The sequence below is a fragment of the Phacochoerus africanus genome, chromosome X, assembly GCF_016906955.1.
Source record: "Phacochoerus africanus isolate WHEZ1 chromosome X, ROS_Pafr_v1, whole genome shotgun sequence".
Lineage (NCBI taxonomy): Eukaryota > Metazoa > Chordata > Mammalia > Artiodactyla > Suidae > Phacochoerus > Phacochoerus africanus.
The window spans coordinates 16,523,428-16,537,447 of record NC_062560.1 but is presented as its reverse complement, the minus strand read 5'-3'; the positions used below and the strand labels follow the sequence as shown (position 1 = coordinate 16,537,447).

Sequence of the window (14,020 nt, the reverse complement as noted above, 5' to 3'; positions counted from 1 at the left end):
TTCGTAATTTTAAATTAATCACATTTCAGTAGATGACCTCAAGATTTCCTTTATTTCATCAGTTTAAAATTCATATTTGAGGTTTATCACTCAGAAATCATATTGGTGGACATTTAAATATGGTATTTGATATGAAAATGGTATTCACAGAATACAATCATTACACTTTATTTGCTGTGTTCTATAAACCGTTGGTGTCTGGCAGGTAATTGGCCACGTGTCCACTCCTCATTGATAAATCTATTTACACGTTCTTATCAAAAATATGGTATTTACATGTGTGTAGTTCTTTCTTCTATTTTGCTTTATCTCATTTTAATGTAAAAAAATACCAAACCTCCAGAGTAATTTCATCTTCTTAAGAATTAGGACCGTGAGGGCTTTGCTTTCAGAAGAGGCAGCTCTGGGAAAACGTTTTCTAGGTTTCATGAGAAGACGACATTTTAAAATGCTCTCTTATCAAAAGGAATGCGGTCGGGCCAATCAAAACCAGGCTAAGGAAAAACAGGATCGACAGCACAGCGACTAAAAACCACGGAAAATAATCGAGAGAGACCGAACCACCTTCCGTTTCCCCAGCACGCAGATGGGACCCCGAGGTGGGCTGCCCCCCGCCCCCCCCCCCAGGCTTCTGCTCCGCTTCCCCCTCCTCGAACCACCCAGCTGTGGCCTCGGCCGGCCCGCCTGCGCCACGCCGCCTAGCTTGAGCTCTGGGAGGACCGGTCGTCGTGCGGGCTCCCGTCGGAGTTCTCCGTCTCGCCCTCGGAGATGGCCTGCATGGGCGCGTTGTAGAGCCGGCAGCGGACGCTGTAGCGGCTGCTGCTGGCCGCTGGGGGCGCCCGGGAGCGGCCAACGCGGGCCGAGGCGGGGGTGGCGAAGGTCTTGGAGGAAAACCCTTCGGCGTTAAGGCGGGGGGCGCCTGGAGAGAGCGGGGACAGGGCTTCCGCTGCGGGGGCGCCCTGATGGGCCTCCTGGGGGCTTTGGGGGGACTCGGCGGGGAGCTCCCCGGGAGGCTTGGGCAGGACGGGGCTCTTGAGGATCTCCGTAGCCGACATGCGGTAGCTGGAATCGGAGCGGCTGCCCTTCTTGAGGAGCAAGAGCTTAAACTCTTCATTCGACGTGTTGGACTTTTTGGCGTTTCGGTAGATGAGGCCGGGAGACCTCTGGCTGTTGGCGGGGGTCCCACTGCTGTTGGGCGAAGCGGCAGGAGCAGCGCTGTTGCCGCCACTGCTGCCCAGGGAAGCTCTCGATTTACTTCGAACAGACATGTCCCCAGAATCCTTTCTTCCAAGTACTTTCCTCTTGGACCTTTTAAGAAAAGAGAAAATCTCAGTCCGCATACATCCTAATGCCACTAAAAATGTTAAGTCCCGTTTACGCGTCTCCGCAAAGAGCATTTTGGTGCCCCGTCTGATCGGGTACTGGGCGCTAGGGCCGTGGAGGCGACGAGTGACAGCAGTTCCTTGTCCTTGTGCCACGCACAGCCTGGGGGAGATTCTCCAGTAACCGGTGGACATAAACTGGGTTTTGGAAATGACCATCTCACATGGTGACTCACGCGGAGGCTGAACGTTCCAGAGGAGGACTTGGGACGTTTTAACAGGAGTATAAGGAAATACTGCTAAGTGACTTCTGGTTGCCGTGTAGGTGGTAAAGGACTGTCATTTTCTCTCATTAAACCTCTTTCTGCAACACAGATGAAATCCTCCGATGTCTGGGGTTGGCTTCCAGTGACTACCAGAAGGGCCAAGTGGATGGAGGGGTGGATGGGACAGGACCAGCCATCGGTCGCTGGCTGCTAGACTTGGGGGATGGGTATGTCTGTGTGTGTGTGTGTGTGTGTGTGTGTGTGTGTGTGTGTGTTGGGGGGGGTGCATTACACTAGTCTACTCTTACAATTCCTCCACATAAAAAAAGTTCTTACATGACTTTAAAGAGAAAATCAATCCATTTTGGTTGCAAATACCATTTTCCACAGCCACCTAGGAACATCCACGGTGTATTCATCAGTAAGCCTACTTTCTGGAGGAAGCCGAAAACCTAGGGCCTCTGGAGCTCTTCAACTCTTTACCCTGTAAGCGCTCAAGAAAACAAAATCTGGAGTTCCCGTTATGGCTCAGCGTGTTACAAACCCGACTAGTGTCCATGAGGATGTGGGGTCGATCCCTGGCCTCGCTCAGTGGGTTAAGGATCTGGTGGTGCCGTGAACTGGGGCGGCTGTGGCTGTGGCATAGGCCGGCAGGGGCAGCTCTGATTTGACCCCTAGCTGGGGAACTTCCATAGACCAAGAGTGCGCCCTTCTCCCCCCAAAAAAACAACCAACCAACCCCCCCCCCCCCCAAACTTTCCTGTTTCCGTGCTGTAAATAAATAAATAAATTTTATATAAATGTAAATCTAAGATTACCAAACTCTGTACGTCTACCAAACCTAGGCACCCAGCCATCGTCACATTAGTTCTTTTGATAAGGCAGCAGGTGCAAATTCATTGATCAGGTTTTGGCAACATGCTTTCTCCACAACCTATCTCGAGATGAGAGCAAGTGTCAGGTTTGCAGTGGGAAAGCAGCCTGGCTGTGGTTGGCTGAAAGCTCTGTGGTTGCTGTCTTGTGGGTGCCAGTGTCTAATTCTCATCAGGGTAGGAATTTCACACTAAGGTCTGCTTTTAGTATCTACCATATTCTAGGCAATAACATGACCTCGTGTCATCAGAACTGAATTGTGAGCTATACCCATTTCTAGTAAGGGAACAGGTACAGAGGTTTGAATGGACTCAAGAGTGGATAGGAAGTGGCCGCACAGGGATCTAATTCCAGGTCTTTCTGGCCCCACTCCTTCCATTCGGTCCACCGTTCCAGACACTAGCATTTGGTCCTTTACCTTACGCAGCCTTTAATACCCTGTCCTCAGGTTGGGGAGGAAGGGGGCTGAGGGGAATATGACCAGGGACAAAGAAAAATGATGACTCTTCACCCTCTGGGTGGAGAAGTGAGCCTGCTCATGTCTACACAGAAAGTGTTTCTGATTGGCTCCTTAAAAAAAAAAAAAAAGAAAAAAAGTTGTTGAAGAGCAGCGCTCCTTCTTTAGGAGAGAACCACAGCAACAGAAAACATGCGTTCCCCTAACATGAGGATTCTGGAAGAAGCAGTGGCAGGCTGCCTGCCGAGAGCTTGCTTCCCAAAGGATAACTCCATGCAGTAGACAAGACAGTCCCCAAGTTTTGTCCCTTCCTCGGGAGTGGCATCTAGGTCCCGAGGCCTAGGGAGGCAGGCACTTGCAGTTGTGGAAGGAGTAGGCACGTGGTGACGGGCCAGCTCCGTCGGGGACAGGCTGCGTTGCCAAAGGCCAGTTCCTACCCTGTTCTTCAGTCACAGGCTATAAGGACTATACTTGCACATGGGGACCTTGGTCATAGCAGTGCAGAAGGCAAGCGAGAGAATGGGAATGGTCAGCGTGGGCACCACACCGTCCTGGCAAAGCAGCCCGGACGACGTCCCCTGTTCGTGGGATATGGGGTATCCATTTTGGACAGGACTGGGGTTCTTCAAGAAGTGGTTTTAGGAAGAAAGGGAGAAAGGGGAGCAGTGATGCGTTGTTCTGAGCCACGAAATGGGCAGGTTATACAAACCGGGGGGCAGTGTTTAGGGAGTCACCTTGCATTTATCTCTGCTGTGTAGAAGTGTAGCTTTAGGATGTTTTTTAGGATGAGAAAGTGTTCTCAAACAAAAACTCACTCCAGAATGTCTTTCCTGGGGGCGGGGGGAAACACCTTCCCTCAGCAGTTCCTAGAAAGGTCTCTCAGTTGAGGCCCACCTAACTGTATGTAAAACCACGTATTTCCCAACTTGACTATAAGTTTGTCAATGTGATTTGGAAAAATAATTTTTCTTTGCTAGCTTATGTTTTTCGATGAATGTATCACAAGCATCCCAGGCTTCTCCGTGCTGGCATCTGATGGGCCGCACCGTAAGAAGCAGAGCTTTTGGTGTTGTGGCCTCACCTGTGAATGACCGCAAATAAATCCTCAGTTGTTCGAGGTTTGTTTGGAGACACGAACACACTTTCCGCTTCAGCCTGAGAGTCCTCACTCAGTGGTGAAATCAAAGAGTCATCACTCAGGGACGATTCTTAAATTAAGAATAAAAGCATCTTTAGGAAGAAGGGCCCCGGCATGCTGCTGCGCCTCACTGGCTCAGGGAGCCAATAAACAAGAGTTACCTGACTGCCCTTTTTAAAAAGGAACACGCTGCCTGCCACACCCACCCCGCCGAAATAAAAGCCTCTCCTTCCCTTGATGGTTTTAGTAAGTGCAAAGAACAGCAGAGGGAAAGTAGTACCCCCGGCCGTACTGAGTTATGGGGAAGGTCAGAAAGAACAACTCCGCAAGCTGTCCCGAGACACCTCCCCATTGTGACAGAGGCGTCAGCGACTGACCTTTCAGCAAAACCTCTTCCGTGCTTCCTTGGGTCTCCTCTGCTCCGCTGTTATCAGAGGCACTTTTGGCTGCAATACCTGAAGCGATATTTTCCTGCTCCGAACACTTTTCCGGGCGTGGATTTACAGTTGATGTCTCTGCTTCGTAGCTAATATTCCCAGGCACTTTGTCGTGGTGGCGGCTCATCCCAAGTTGAAGCTTGAGTTGACTGCTTAGGTCTGTGCCTCTGGTCGGTGAGTCCGACTGAGGTGTGAGCACATCCGCAGACTCGGGGTGTGCAGCTTCCTCCTGATCTCCGGAAGATGGCTTCTGGACCTGTGCTAGGGCTCCGTCTGGACCCTCTCCGAATGGTCCTGCTTTACCCTCTGCATCACTGGGGCGAGCAGCAGAGACCCTCTGAAATGCTTCTGTGGGGAAGTCACAGGTTTTCCGCGGTGTGTTTTCTGGAGTAGGCTCGCTCTGCACATGTGCTTGGTCTTTTGTGACCCTGGAATCTAGAAGGCTGGTGCCAGCTGAGGTTACTGCTTCCGGGTCACAATGGTTCTTCACATCAAAAGTATGTTTTTTTTCCAGCTGTAGTTGGTCTGGTCCCATCTCCACTGCAGGGGAGTCGAAAAAGGACAGTATGGTGTCTTCAGTGGGGTACTGGCGCGACAGTGATTTCTTAGGCATGTGTGGCCTCATCTTACCTGGAGACAGGGCAGCCGTTGTGAGAGTGCTTTCCTCTAAGTAGGGAAGCTCTGCATTGTTGCCTTCTTTCTGCTTCACTTCTTCTGACTTCCCGATGGACCTAAGGCTAACAGATTTCAGCACTGTCGGTGTAATTGCAAGAGACGGGGGAGGATGGGACCTCAGGGTTTCTCCTATTGCATTCGGCTTATTATGACTAAAAACATGCAGTGGGTGGCGGTGGTGGAATGGTTTATTCAAGACATTATGAAGAGCACTTAGGTCAAGATGGGTAGGAGGTATAATTGGAAGTTCAAGATCTTTACTCAGTGACAGCGCTCCCTCTTTTAGAGAGGGTTGTTGTAGCGAGGATTTCCTTTCTGGGACTTTCGGTTTTCTTTTGCTCCCTCCAGGAGACAGCGGACCGGAAAAGAAAGCCGTAGGGAAAGAGGATGTTGGTGTCTCAGACTGGCTGGAGTAGCCACTTGATGGAGAGGCCAGGCCAGCCAGCTTTTCTGGGGAAGCCAGTTTAAACTCACTGTCCACGGAAGGAAGGGACGGGGTGGTGGCTCTCGATTCGGACTGGGAGGTTTGGGATTCGGAGCTCTCTGGAGACTTGATGCATTCGATGACTGTCGTACCCGTAGCAGTGCTTGAGTTAGATAAAGATCTGTAAGGGTCATTTGTTTTCAAGTCGTTGAGAAGCCAGAGGTCTGCATAGTGAGCGGACTCAGCACCTTCGTCTTTGAACGCCGCAGCCTCCGAAGTGTCTAACGGAGGTTCCGTGATGCCGTGGTCAGTCTGGTTCAGCCAAGAAGGTTCCTTCTTGGTGGGAAGATTGGCACTTTCCATTCGCGAAGGCGTGTTGGAGAAGTCAAGAGGCAGCTTCATTTCCCTGGAGCTGTGAGGCGGGAGCTGGCCACCGCTTATCTTTGGTTCTTTCTTCTCGGAAGGGTCTGCGTTTCCGTCGGACTTCCTCAACGATGAGCTCCGTTTAGGTGGGGTCGGCTTTGCCTTTGGTTTCCTGAAAGAGATGCTCGGTCTCCCCTGCCTCCTGTGGTCTAAGTAGTCCTGCCAGGCACAGTCCGGAAGAGGAGGAGGAGCCCCGACACCCTGGCCGTTGTCTGGGCCCAGGGCTGCGTAGTGACACACGTAACTCTTAGTGCCTTTAAGTCCGCAGTCGAAGTGCATGGACGTGTAGTAGCCTTCTGTGTCCACCGAAAAGTGAGAGCTGGTGTCTGCCTTGTCCGAGGGAGACTTTTCCAGGAAGCTGTCGTACGTGGCCATGCTCGTGAAGCTCGGGCAGCCCAGGCTGTCCGCCTTGGGGCGCTCAGGACTCAGATCCTGGCGGCAGGAGGCGTCGTGGCGGTGGTGCAGGTAGTTCCACTCGCTGTCGCTGGCGGTGCTGTTGTTGGGGTCGTCCAGCAGGTCTGCCACGGTGGAGCTGAAGGAGTTCGCCCGGTGGCCTGTCGCTCTCTCCAGGGGGTCGTTGTACGGCTCTGTCACGAAGACACTGGCGTCCTCATTGGCATGAGGGGCTGTGTTGAGCGACAACTCCGAGTCACAGTGCGAAGAGCCAGTGAGGGGCGGAGAAGCTGCGGGAGGGATGGTCTCTGAGGTCTGCGACGGGCACGTGGAGCTGCTGCCACTCCAGTTGCCACTGGAGGACTGGTGGTCATCTTTCTGGTCCATGTGGCTGCTGAGGAGGACGCCAGCCGTGGAGATGCAGTGGATGGGGCTCCCGAAGGTGTCCGAGTTGGAGGAGATGTCACAGCTGCCAGAGTCTGCAGCCATGCGGGCCAGGCGTGACCGCCCTCTCTCACTTAGCTTGTGCTGGGGGCTGTGAAGATGCTGAGTGCAGGCCAGGCCCAGAGCAGGCTGGTGTTCCGCCGCACTCGGGCTGCTGGGGGCCTCGCTGCAGCTGTTAAGGGTCCTTTCTTGGTCTCCCACGAAAGGCTCCCCCTCTTCATATGCTGAGGATTTAGCACCAGCTTTAGGCTCCGCGTCCCCGCCTCTGTTGCCCTCCCTGGGAAGGCTCCGAGATCTCGTGCGGCTGCTCACCGCGGGGGGAAACATGGTGTCGCCTTTGTCTGCCAGGGCAGAAATGTTGCCAGCCGAATGAGAAAGGGAAGCTGCAATGCTTTGACCTCTTTGAGCTCTGATTCTCCTCCTGGATGGCGCCGCGATCAGAATATCCTCGGTTTGGCACTCCGAGTCCCTGGTTCCAGACCGCCTGTTGATGGTGTTGGAAGGGTCTGGATTGGTGTGCACGATCACGTTCCTTTCCCTGGCCACGGGCGATTCGTCAGAATCTAGGATACACGGACAGCACAGTGAGAGACTGCATACATCGGCAGGTGAACAGACATTCTGGGAGACGGCCACAGATCTGGGTGCTGGCATGGGGGAGCATTTTCTTCCAGAAAAAAATGACCGTATAAAAGGAGGAGAAAGGTAAAAGGCTCTGAGCAGCGTCTCTCTGCCGCTTTGCCCGTCTCGCCCTCTCTCCCTCCCTCTCCTCCTCTCTCTCTCTCTCTCTCTATATATATATATACACACACACACACACAAATACATACATGCTCTGTATGTATGTATACTAAGAGAAGATCAGCGTTTCGTGCTTCTGTGAATTCTTTTTCTCTTCACGATCAAATTACTTTGCCCCAGTAAGTGTCTGTTATTTTTTTTGAACTAAAATACATTTTATCTTCTTGGCTACTGTATACTTTCATTTTGTAAGATAAACATAATGAAATAGAACATCATAGACCTCACTATATGAAATAGAAATCTGATTTACAAGAGATGCTGCCACAGTAATAATTAAAAAAGCCATAGGAAGGCATCGCCGTCTTAAACACACTTAGCAGAACAAAAGAGAAAAAAATGCCACCAAGGGTATCATGTTATCAATATTCAATATTTAATTGAGTATGCTGGAATGTTACCACTGAAAATAATTAATGCCGTAAAAGTATATCTCTCTTCAAATAAAGGTATACTTTGCTGAAAAAAATCTGTCAGCAAATCTTGTTAATGGTTACTCATAATTTCCACCTGAAAACTTGTAAAAAGTAGCAAAATATTATATTTCAGCCATAAAATCTGCATGTAAGTGCGTAAGTCTGTATGGTCAAACCTTTACAGTCAAGGATGGAGGTGGAAAAAGTAACCCCACCTGGCTTACTGAACACGAAACAAGGACACACCCTTTCAGAACCTCTCCACGTTTCAACACTGCCCATGTTTAAGGAAGCGGGTTAAAGGCCAGCTTCCATTTCAACTCCTTACACTCCGCCCCCACTAGCGTGTGCAGCATATGAACAGTTGATACCACACCTATTTCTTGTTGGACTCTCCTGGGGATACCCGAGATGGTTTTCCGCCTCCTCAGTTTTCGCCTCCGCTGTAGTACGGATTGTGAGTGAACAAGAGAGCAGCGAATACTAGCCTCTCGGTCAAAGCCGACTCCTGCAACCCACCAACAGATCTCATTAGCTTTTCGAAATGGCAAACACATTTTCATTTGCTTGGAACACAGTGATATTTATTGATTGGAAGCAAAGGACGCGTTTGGATTAGGCCCGTGAACAAATATAAGGGAGCCCTCATTCGGCTCTCCTTTAAATGATGCTGCAGTACATTAAGCTCTCCTTCTAAATGCAGCTCTCCACAACAGCTTGCACTGCCAAAAGTAACAAAGAAGGGAAATCGAAAGAAAGAGGAGAAAAATCACATCAAAGAATCACTCTCACACAGAAATGGCTCCTTAAGGACTTACGACCTTTACTTCCTCCTCTTCACTGGCCTATTTCTGGACTCTCTGAAGCTGCTATTTTTTGCATAGTAGATCCGTAGCCAAGGTGTTAACTTGAAGTAGTTCAGCGGACACAGTCTGCCCATTTCTTCATTAAGTGTCATTGTGAGAGTTTTTTTTGCCCCCCTCCCTCTGCCCACTATGCCCAAGCCCTAAACACACACACACACACACACACACACACACACACACACACAGTGAGGAAACAACAACCTAGAGGTGTGCTTTTAACTCTTCCTGCTTTCCTCTGCTGACTAAATTGGACATAGTTTGCTTTAGCACCAGTGTCTTATTAATATAAAATAAAAATACAGGGCCGTCCTCGCTTCAGTGGATCCATCTTCTGTACCAACTGTAAGTAAAGCCGGAGTTCTCCGTCTTTACAGTGTGTGCGTTATCTTTTGTCAATACAAGGGGCAAACGATGATGCCTGTTAGTTGGTCTCGCCATCATCACAGTATTGACGCCCGACCTGCAGAACTACCAAAACGAGAATGATGAAGGGGGAGGTGAGGACGCTGCACTCCTGTCAGGCACCAGCTTGCACCATGAATTTTCCAGAGTGAGCTCTGCCTCAGAAAGCCATAAGCCAAGAGCGCTTGGAGTCCGGCTGCCTCATCATTCATCTTGATTATGACACACGAGCGGAATGACATGTCAAACTGCGCTTCAGCTATATGGAGAAGCGGTGTGAGGTCTGCTTAGCTTCACAGTGAGAACAGTTTTATGTTGAAAACTCTGTATGAGATCTCATAGGTAGATTACAATACTATCGGAGAATTCGTACGAATGAAATTTTCCTTTCTTAGTTCAAAGATTAAAATCTTCCATTCTAATTATAATAATCATGCATCACGTGGCATACAGACACAGATATTTTGTGTTATATGGGCATAATTAGCAACTTTCTCATTAAAGCTCTTGAAATCAACATATAATCTAGGCTTTAGTCTCAGTTCCTGAAATAAAGCAAAAGGAAAGATCCCTTTTCCTAAGTCACAAGCCCCATAATTAAAGGACTAAATTTGAAAACAAGATTTTACTTACAGTGCCATGAAGAAAACAGGTGCTGCTAATAATCAGATGTTCCCAGAACCGAAAGTTAGGTTAAGAGGATGCCGAAATGATCCCCTTTGACAGCTGAACACCCCCTAAACCATCTCATTTAGATTATGGAGGTCAGATGAAGTGCACGTCCTTAGACTAATTTCTCCTACAAGTTGAGCAGGTCAGTAAAACTCCCTCCCAGCTCACAACCAGCTAATCAACTAGCACTCCTGTTTGTCATGGAGAAAATAATATCGGCCCTGATACCTGGTCATCATTTGCTCCCCACTGTAGAGGAGAGAGCTGCGAGTGACGTTAATAACAGTTGTGTCCAGAATGCATCTCCAGTAGCATGTGATATTTAGTTACACGAAAATCAGTCACACAATGGCCACTGTGAGATCTTCAATATACAAATACGTTAAAATGTAGCTCTTAGAGATGGTTAAAGAAAAGCCTAGTGGATAGATCATTTAATATCTGTCTTTGAAAATTAGAATCCTTTATAATATTATTTTATTTACAACTAAGATCGCCAGGTTCTAAGATCACCAATTCTGGATTTTACAACTGCTGCCAATAAACTTTTTTAAGTAAAGTCCAGACAGGCTTGCCTGGGACCTGGCCTAGTATCCGAACTCTCAGTACAGAGGAGAAGGAGGGAAAGCGGAGTGTGAGCAGAAGACTGGCCAGCTGGCTTTAGAGTAGAATTCAGCCTTCATCTTGTGACACCGTGAATTTTTAGGTCCAAAATGCCTAAAATCAGTGCAGAAGTCTAAAGGATCTTTTAAACAAGCCTACCTTTATCCATGGAAGCATGAAAACAGATTTTATACTTGAGCTACAGGATCCTTACTTGCCGTTTTCGAAACCTGAGGCTTGCTGGGCTCTTTCCTGCGGTGCCACACATCATTCTCATCTGATTAATCACTGCCGCTTTTGCCATTATTTCAGTCAGCTATGGCTAAAGAGCTATTTGGTTACTTTTTCTCCGAAAGAAACTGTCCATCATTTACATAACAAGCGGCCCAGCAGAATATATGCAAATTGATGTTCAAAACCTAACAAAAAAGCATATCGAACATCCCCTGGGTTGCATTCTGATGAAAAAAAAAAAAAAAAGGTATCATTTGTTTACCAAGCAGTTTTCTTAACTGGTGCGCCCAGCAGCACAGGTTCGGACCATACTTAATACACAGAGTGCTCGGACCCGCCTGCCCCCAAGAAAAGAACAGCACAATACCGGTGACATTGATGGGAATAATGCAGGAAGAAATCACTTGGGCATCTTGTTTCATCTTCTCCTCTGGCGTCGGGAGAGGTAGCGCCTTGCTCCAGTTGGTCTGCTTGTCCAGTGTCGAGGGGATATTATGCACTGGGTTTTTCGGCCTCTGCCCTAACATGACATCTGTATCTTCGTCCTCCGGGGGATGGGACTGCAAACAGAGTTCATCCAGATTCAGCCATCGGGGTTTACACACAAGCACACACACAAGGAACTTCAGAGTTAGGACAAATTTCAGTTTAGTCAGAGAGAAGCTTGCAGGTCAGAGGAAGAATCCCTGAAAACCGTTAGTAAGCACAAGTAACCGCAAGTTATCATTTCAACAGTCAAGTGATACAAAAGGGAAAAAATAGGCTAAATACACATGCTTTTCAGGTCAGAGGGAATGAAAGAGGAGAGACAAGGTAGCCAGAAATCCCCAAACTTCAAAACGAAGAAAGAGAGGACTCTCTAAGCCAGTGAGAGGTCGATTTATTTTCTGGAAGTCTCGCCAGAAATTCCTACTGCAAGTCTCGAAAGCGCCAGGTGACTGTGATCAAAGGGGAAAAATGATTTAGATGCCTAAGGAAAGGTTTAGAAAACTGGCCAGAAGGCCCGGAGTCAGGAGACACCCCAGAACACATCACCTGAGGGAAAAGCCGACCTCATCTGAGAGGCCGGATCCAAATGCACAGAGCTCATCTCACGGCAGGGTGGCGGCACTTGGGAGTGCCATTTTAAGAACGCAGTTTCCTCGGCCCTGTGCACGTGGAACAGCAAACGCGAAGAATCTCCACCCATCAACGAGGGTGGAAGAGCCAACCGCTGTTACTGGGGGGAAGGATTCTACTGGGTTTCTTTTCCCAATCTGCAAGAGGAGAATGGTCCCCCTTGATTTCCTGTCAGCTTTGCAGCACGAAGCTTGTCTTCCGCCTGTGTAGAGACCTTGACTTCCTTGTGATGGCTCAGAATTTTCCATCCCCGCCCCTGATAAATACCGGTATTTCCTAACTTCCATTTCAGGGCTGGGCTCCTAGCCCAGGTGATTAAAAAGTCTCCATCCCAGCCGTGATTTCAGGGTTGGGTTTCTAAAGCGGATTATTAAGAAACTCAGTTTTCACCACCGAACCTGGGTTTTCTTTCTTTCCACCATTTGTAGGAAGGTGGCTGTTGGTATAAAATAAGCAGTTTCCCTCTTGATTCCAGTTAGGTTTTAATACTATTCTGTCCTAAAATCAGGGTCATTTAAAAAAAATTTGCTCCTCCTCACGCTGGGAAGCGTCCTGCCCTGTTAACTCAAAGGATTTCACATACTGTCAAGGGAACTGTTCTCAAGTCCCCTTAAAGAGAGGATTCCAGAGCCACTTGTTCTAAACTAACACCCAGCATTTGCTTACCTTGTCAGAGGTATCTGAAAAGCCCCCCCAAGACACCCAACAGGCTACGCTTCCCCCCCTTGAGAAAAACGTGTTGGCCATGAATGGTTTTTAGCCAAACATTGCAACCTTCTTTCTCTCTTCAGCTTTTGTGCAGGTTCCCAGCGAAGCAAATAGCTCAGATAAAGTTGGAGCACAAAAGACTTTGTTTCCTAGGTAACTTCCAAAAAGAAAAAAGAAAAAAAAAAAAAGTTTGGTGCGTGCAAAAAGAGAGACGGAGGGAGAGGGAGCAGGAGCTGGAGAGAACACTCCCCCTCTGCGCACACAGGCACCAGAGGCCACATTCTGTAGGCGAGGCCTTCCTTGAATAACAATGGACTGAGCCACAAAGAAAGAACAGGGACCCGACTACAGGCTCTGACCAGCAGCCAAAGGCGCTTTTTATTTAATGGTGACGGGGACAATTGGCCGCCAGAGAATCCTTTTGTCCTGTTCTCTTTTGATTTGAGAAGGCGAACCTTTGCAGTTTTGGTAAATATAGGGCAAGCTGAAATTTCTTTTCTCAAAACTACAAAGTCCTGGAGTGGTGTTAGGGTGGGGCCTTGAGCTGAGACTTAAGTGCAGCCTGGGGATGGGGTCGGGGTCGGGGTGGGGGCGGGGGGTGTAAAACCACTGGCATGACTGACTACGTTATATTTTATTGAGTTCCAGTTACCACTCTTTAAACGGATTTAAAAGAATGCCTGTTAGTTCGTTAGAAACAGGAGAGTTTGCCATAAAGAAAGAGAAGAAAGTGCAAGTGTCCAGAGAAAGCACGACAGGCTGTGATGGAATGTTCTCAGAAGCAGTACCTTTCTACTCCATGGGGTCATGTGGCAACATTCAGTGGGGGAGGGCGAACGGGTGCTGTTAAACTATGAACATGAAATGCAAGAAAAGAAAAAATTAAAAACATGCACACAACCCACGGTATCTGGTTAAGCCAAATCTATGACATTAATGCATGAATATACTGGGATAACGCCCGTCCTTCCATCCTTCCTTTCTCCCTTCCTGCCGTAGGTGTCTTGGTTTTCTGAGAAGCAGCAGCAACAGTGGTTAGAAGCCCCGACCCTGGAGCTGGACTGGCTGAGTACAAAGCCTGGTTCTTCCGCTCACTTGCTGTGGGACCAGGGGCTGGCTCTCAGGTCAGTTTTCTCATCCACGAGACAGGAAAATAAGAGTATCGACCTCCCCGAGTCCTTGTGAGGATTAAATGAGTAAATATACCTAATAGGTAGGCTTAGACGAATCCCGGCGCTTAATAAGCGCTCTGTGTTAGTGTCGGCTCCCACTGCCGCTCCGTTCCTATCATTATGGTCCTTACCTTGCAGCTGTGAAATGGCTGTGACATTGTCTTTGTAAATTGTA

The 14,020-nt window shown here is 48.7% G+C and overlaps 1 protein-coding gene across 1 annotated transcript; it reads right to left on the bottom strand.

Moving 5' to 3' along the window:
* Positions 1 to 612: 612 nt before the first annotated feature.
* Positions 613 to 13,517, bottom strand: NHS (NHS actin remodeling regulator). Its single transcript, XM_047765658.1, has 6 exons — positions 13,462 to 13,517; positions 11,214 to 11,406; positions 8,446 to 8,577; positions 4,434 to 7,415; positions 4,000 to 4,126; positions 613 to 1,308 (listed from the first exon to the last, which is right to left on the bottom strand). Exons 1-6 carry the CDS (start codon positions 13,480 to 13,482, stop codon positions 699 to 701), a joined length of 4,065 nt encoding a protein of 1,354 aa, XP_047621614.1. The 5' UTR covers positions 13,483 to 13,517; the 3' UTR covers positions 613 to 698.
* Positions 13,518 to 14,020: the final 503 nt, after the last annotated feature.

What these genes read in the sequence shown, in the direction of transcription:
- NHS (XM_047765658.1), bottom strand. Translation starts at nt 13,482, where the DNA reads ATGACCCCATGGAGTAGAAAG. An exon ending in TGACCCCATGGAGTAGAAAG is followed by an intron (nt 11,407 to 13,461) that starts GTACTGCTTCTG and finishes CTCTGTTTGCAG; the next exon opens with TCCCATCCCCCGGAGGACGA. An exon ending in GGAAGAGGTTTTGCTGAAAG is followed by an intron (nt 4,127 to 4,433) that starts GTCAGTCGCTGA and finishes TCTTAATTTAAG; the next exon opens with AATCGTCCCTGAGTGATGAC.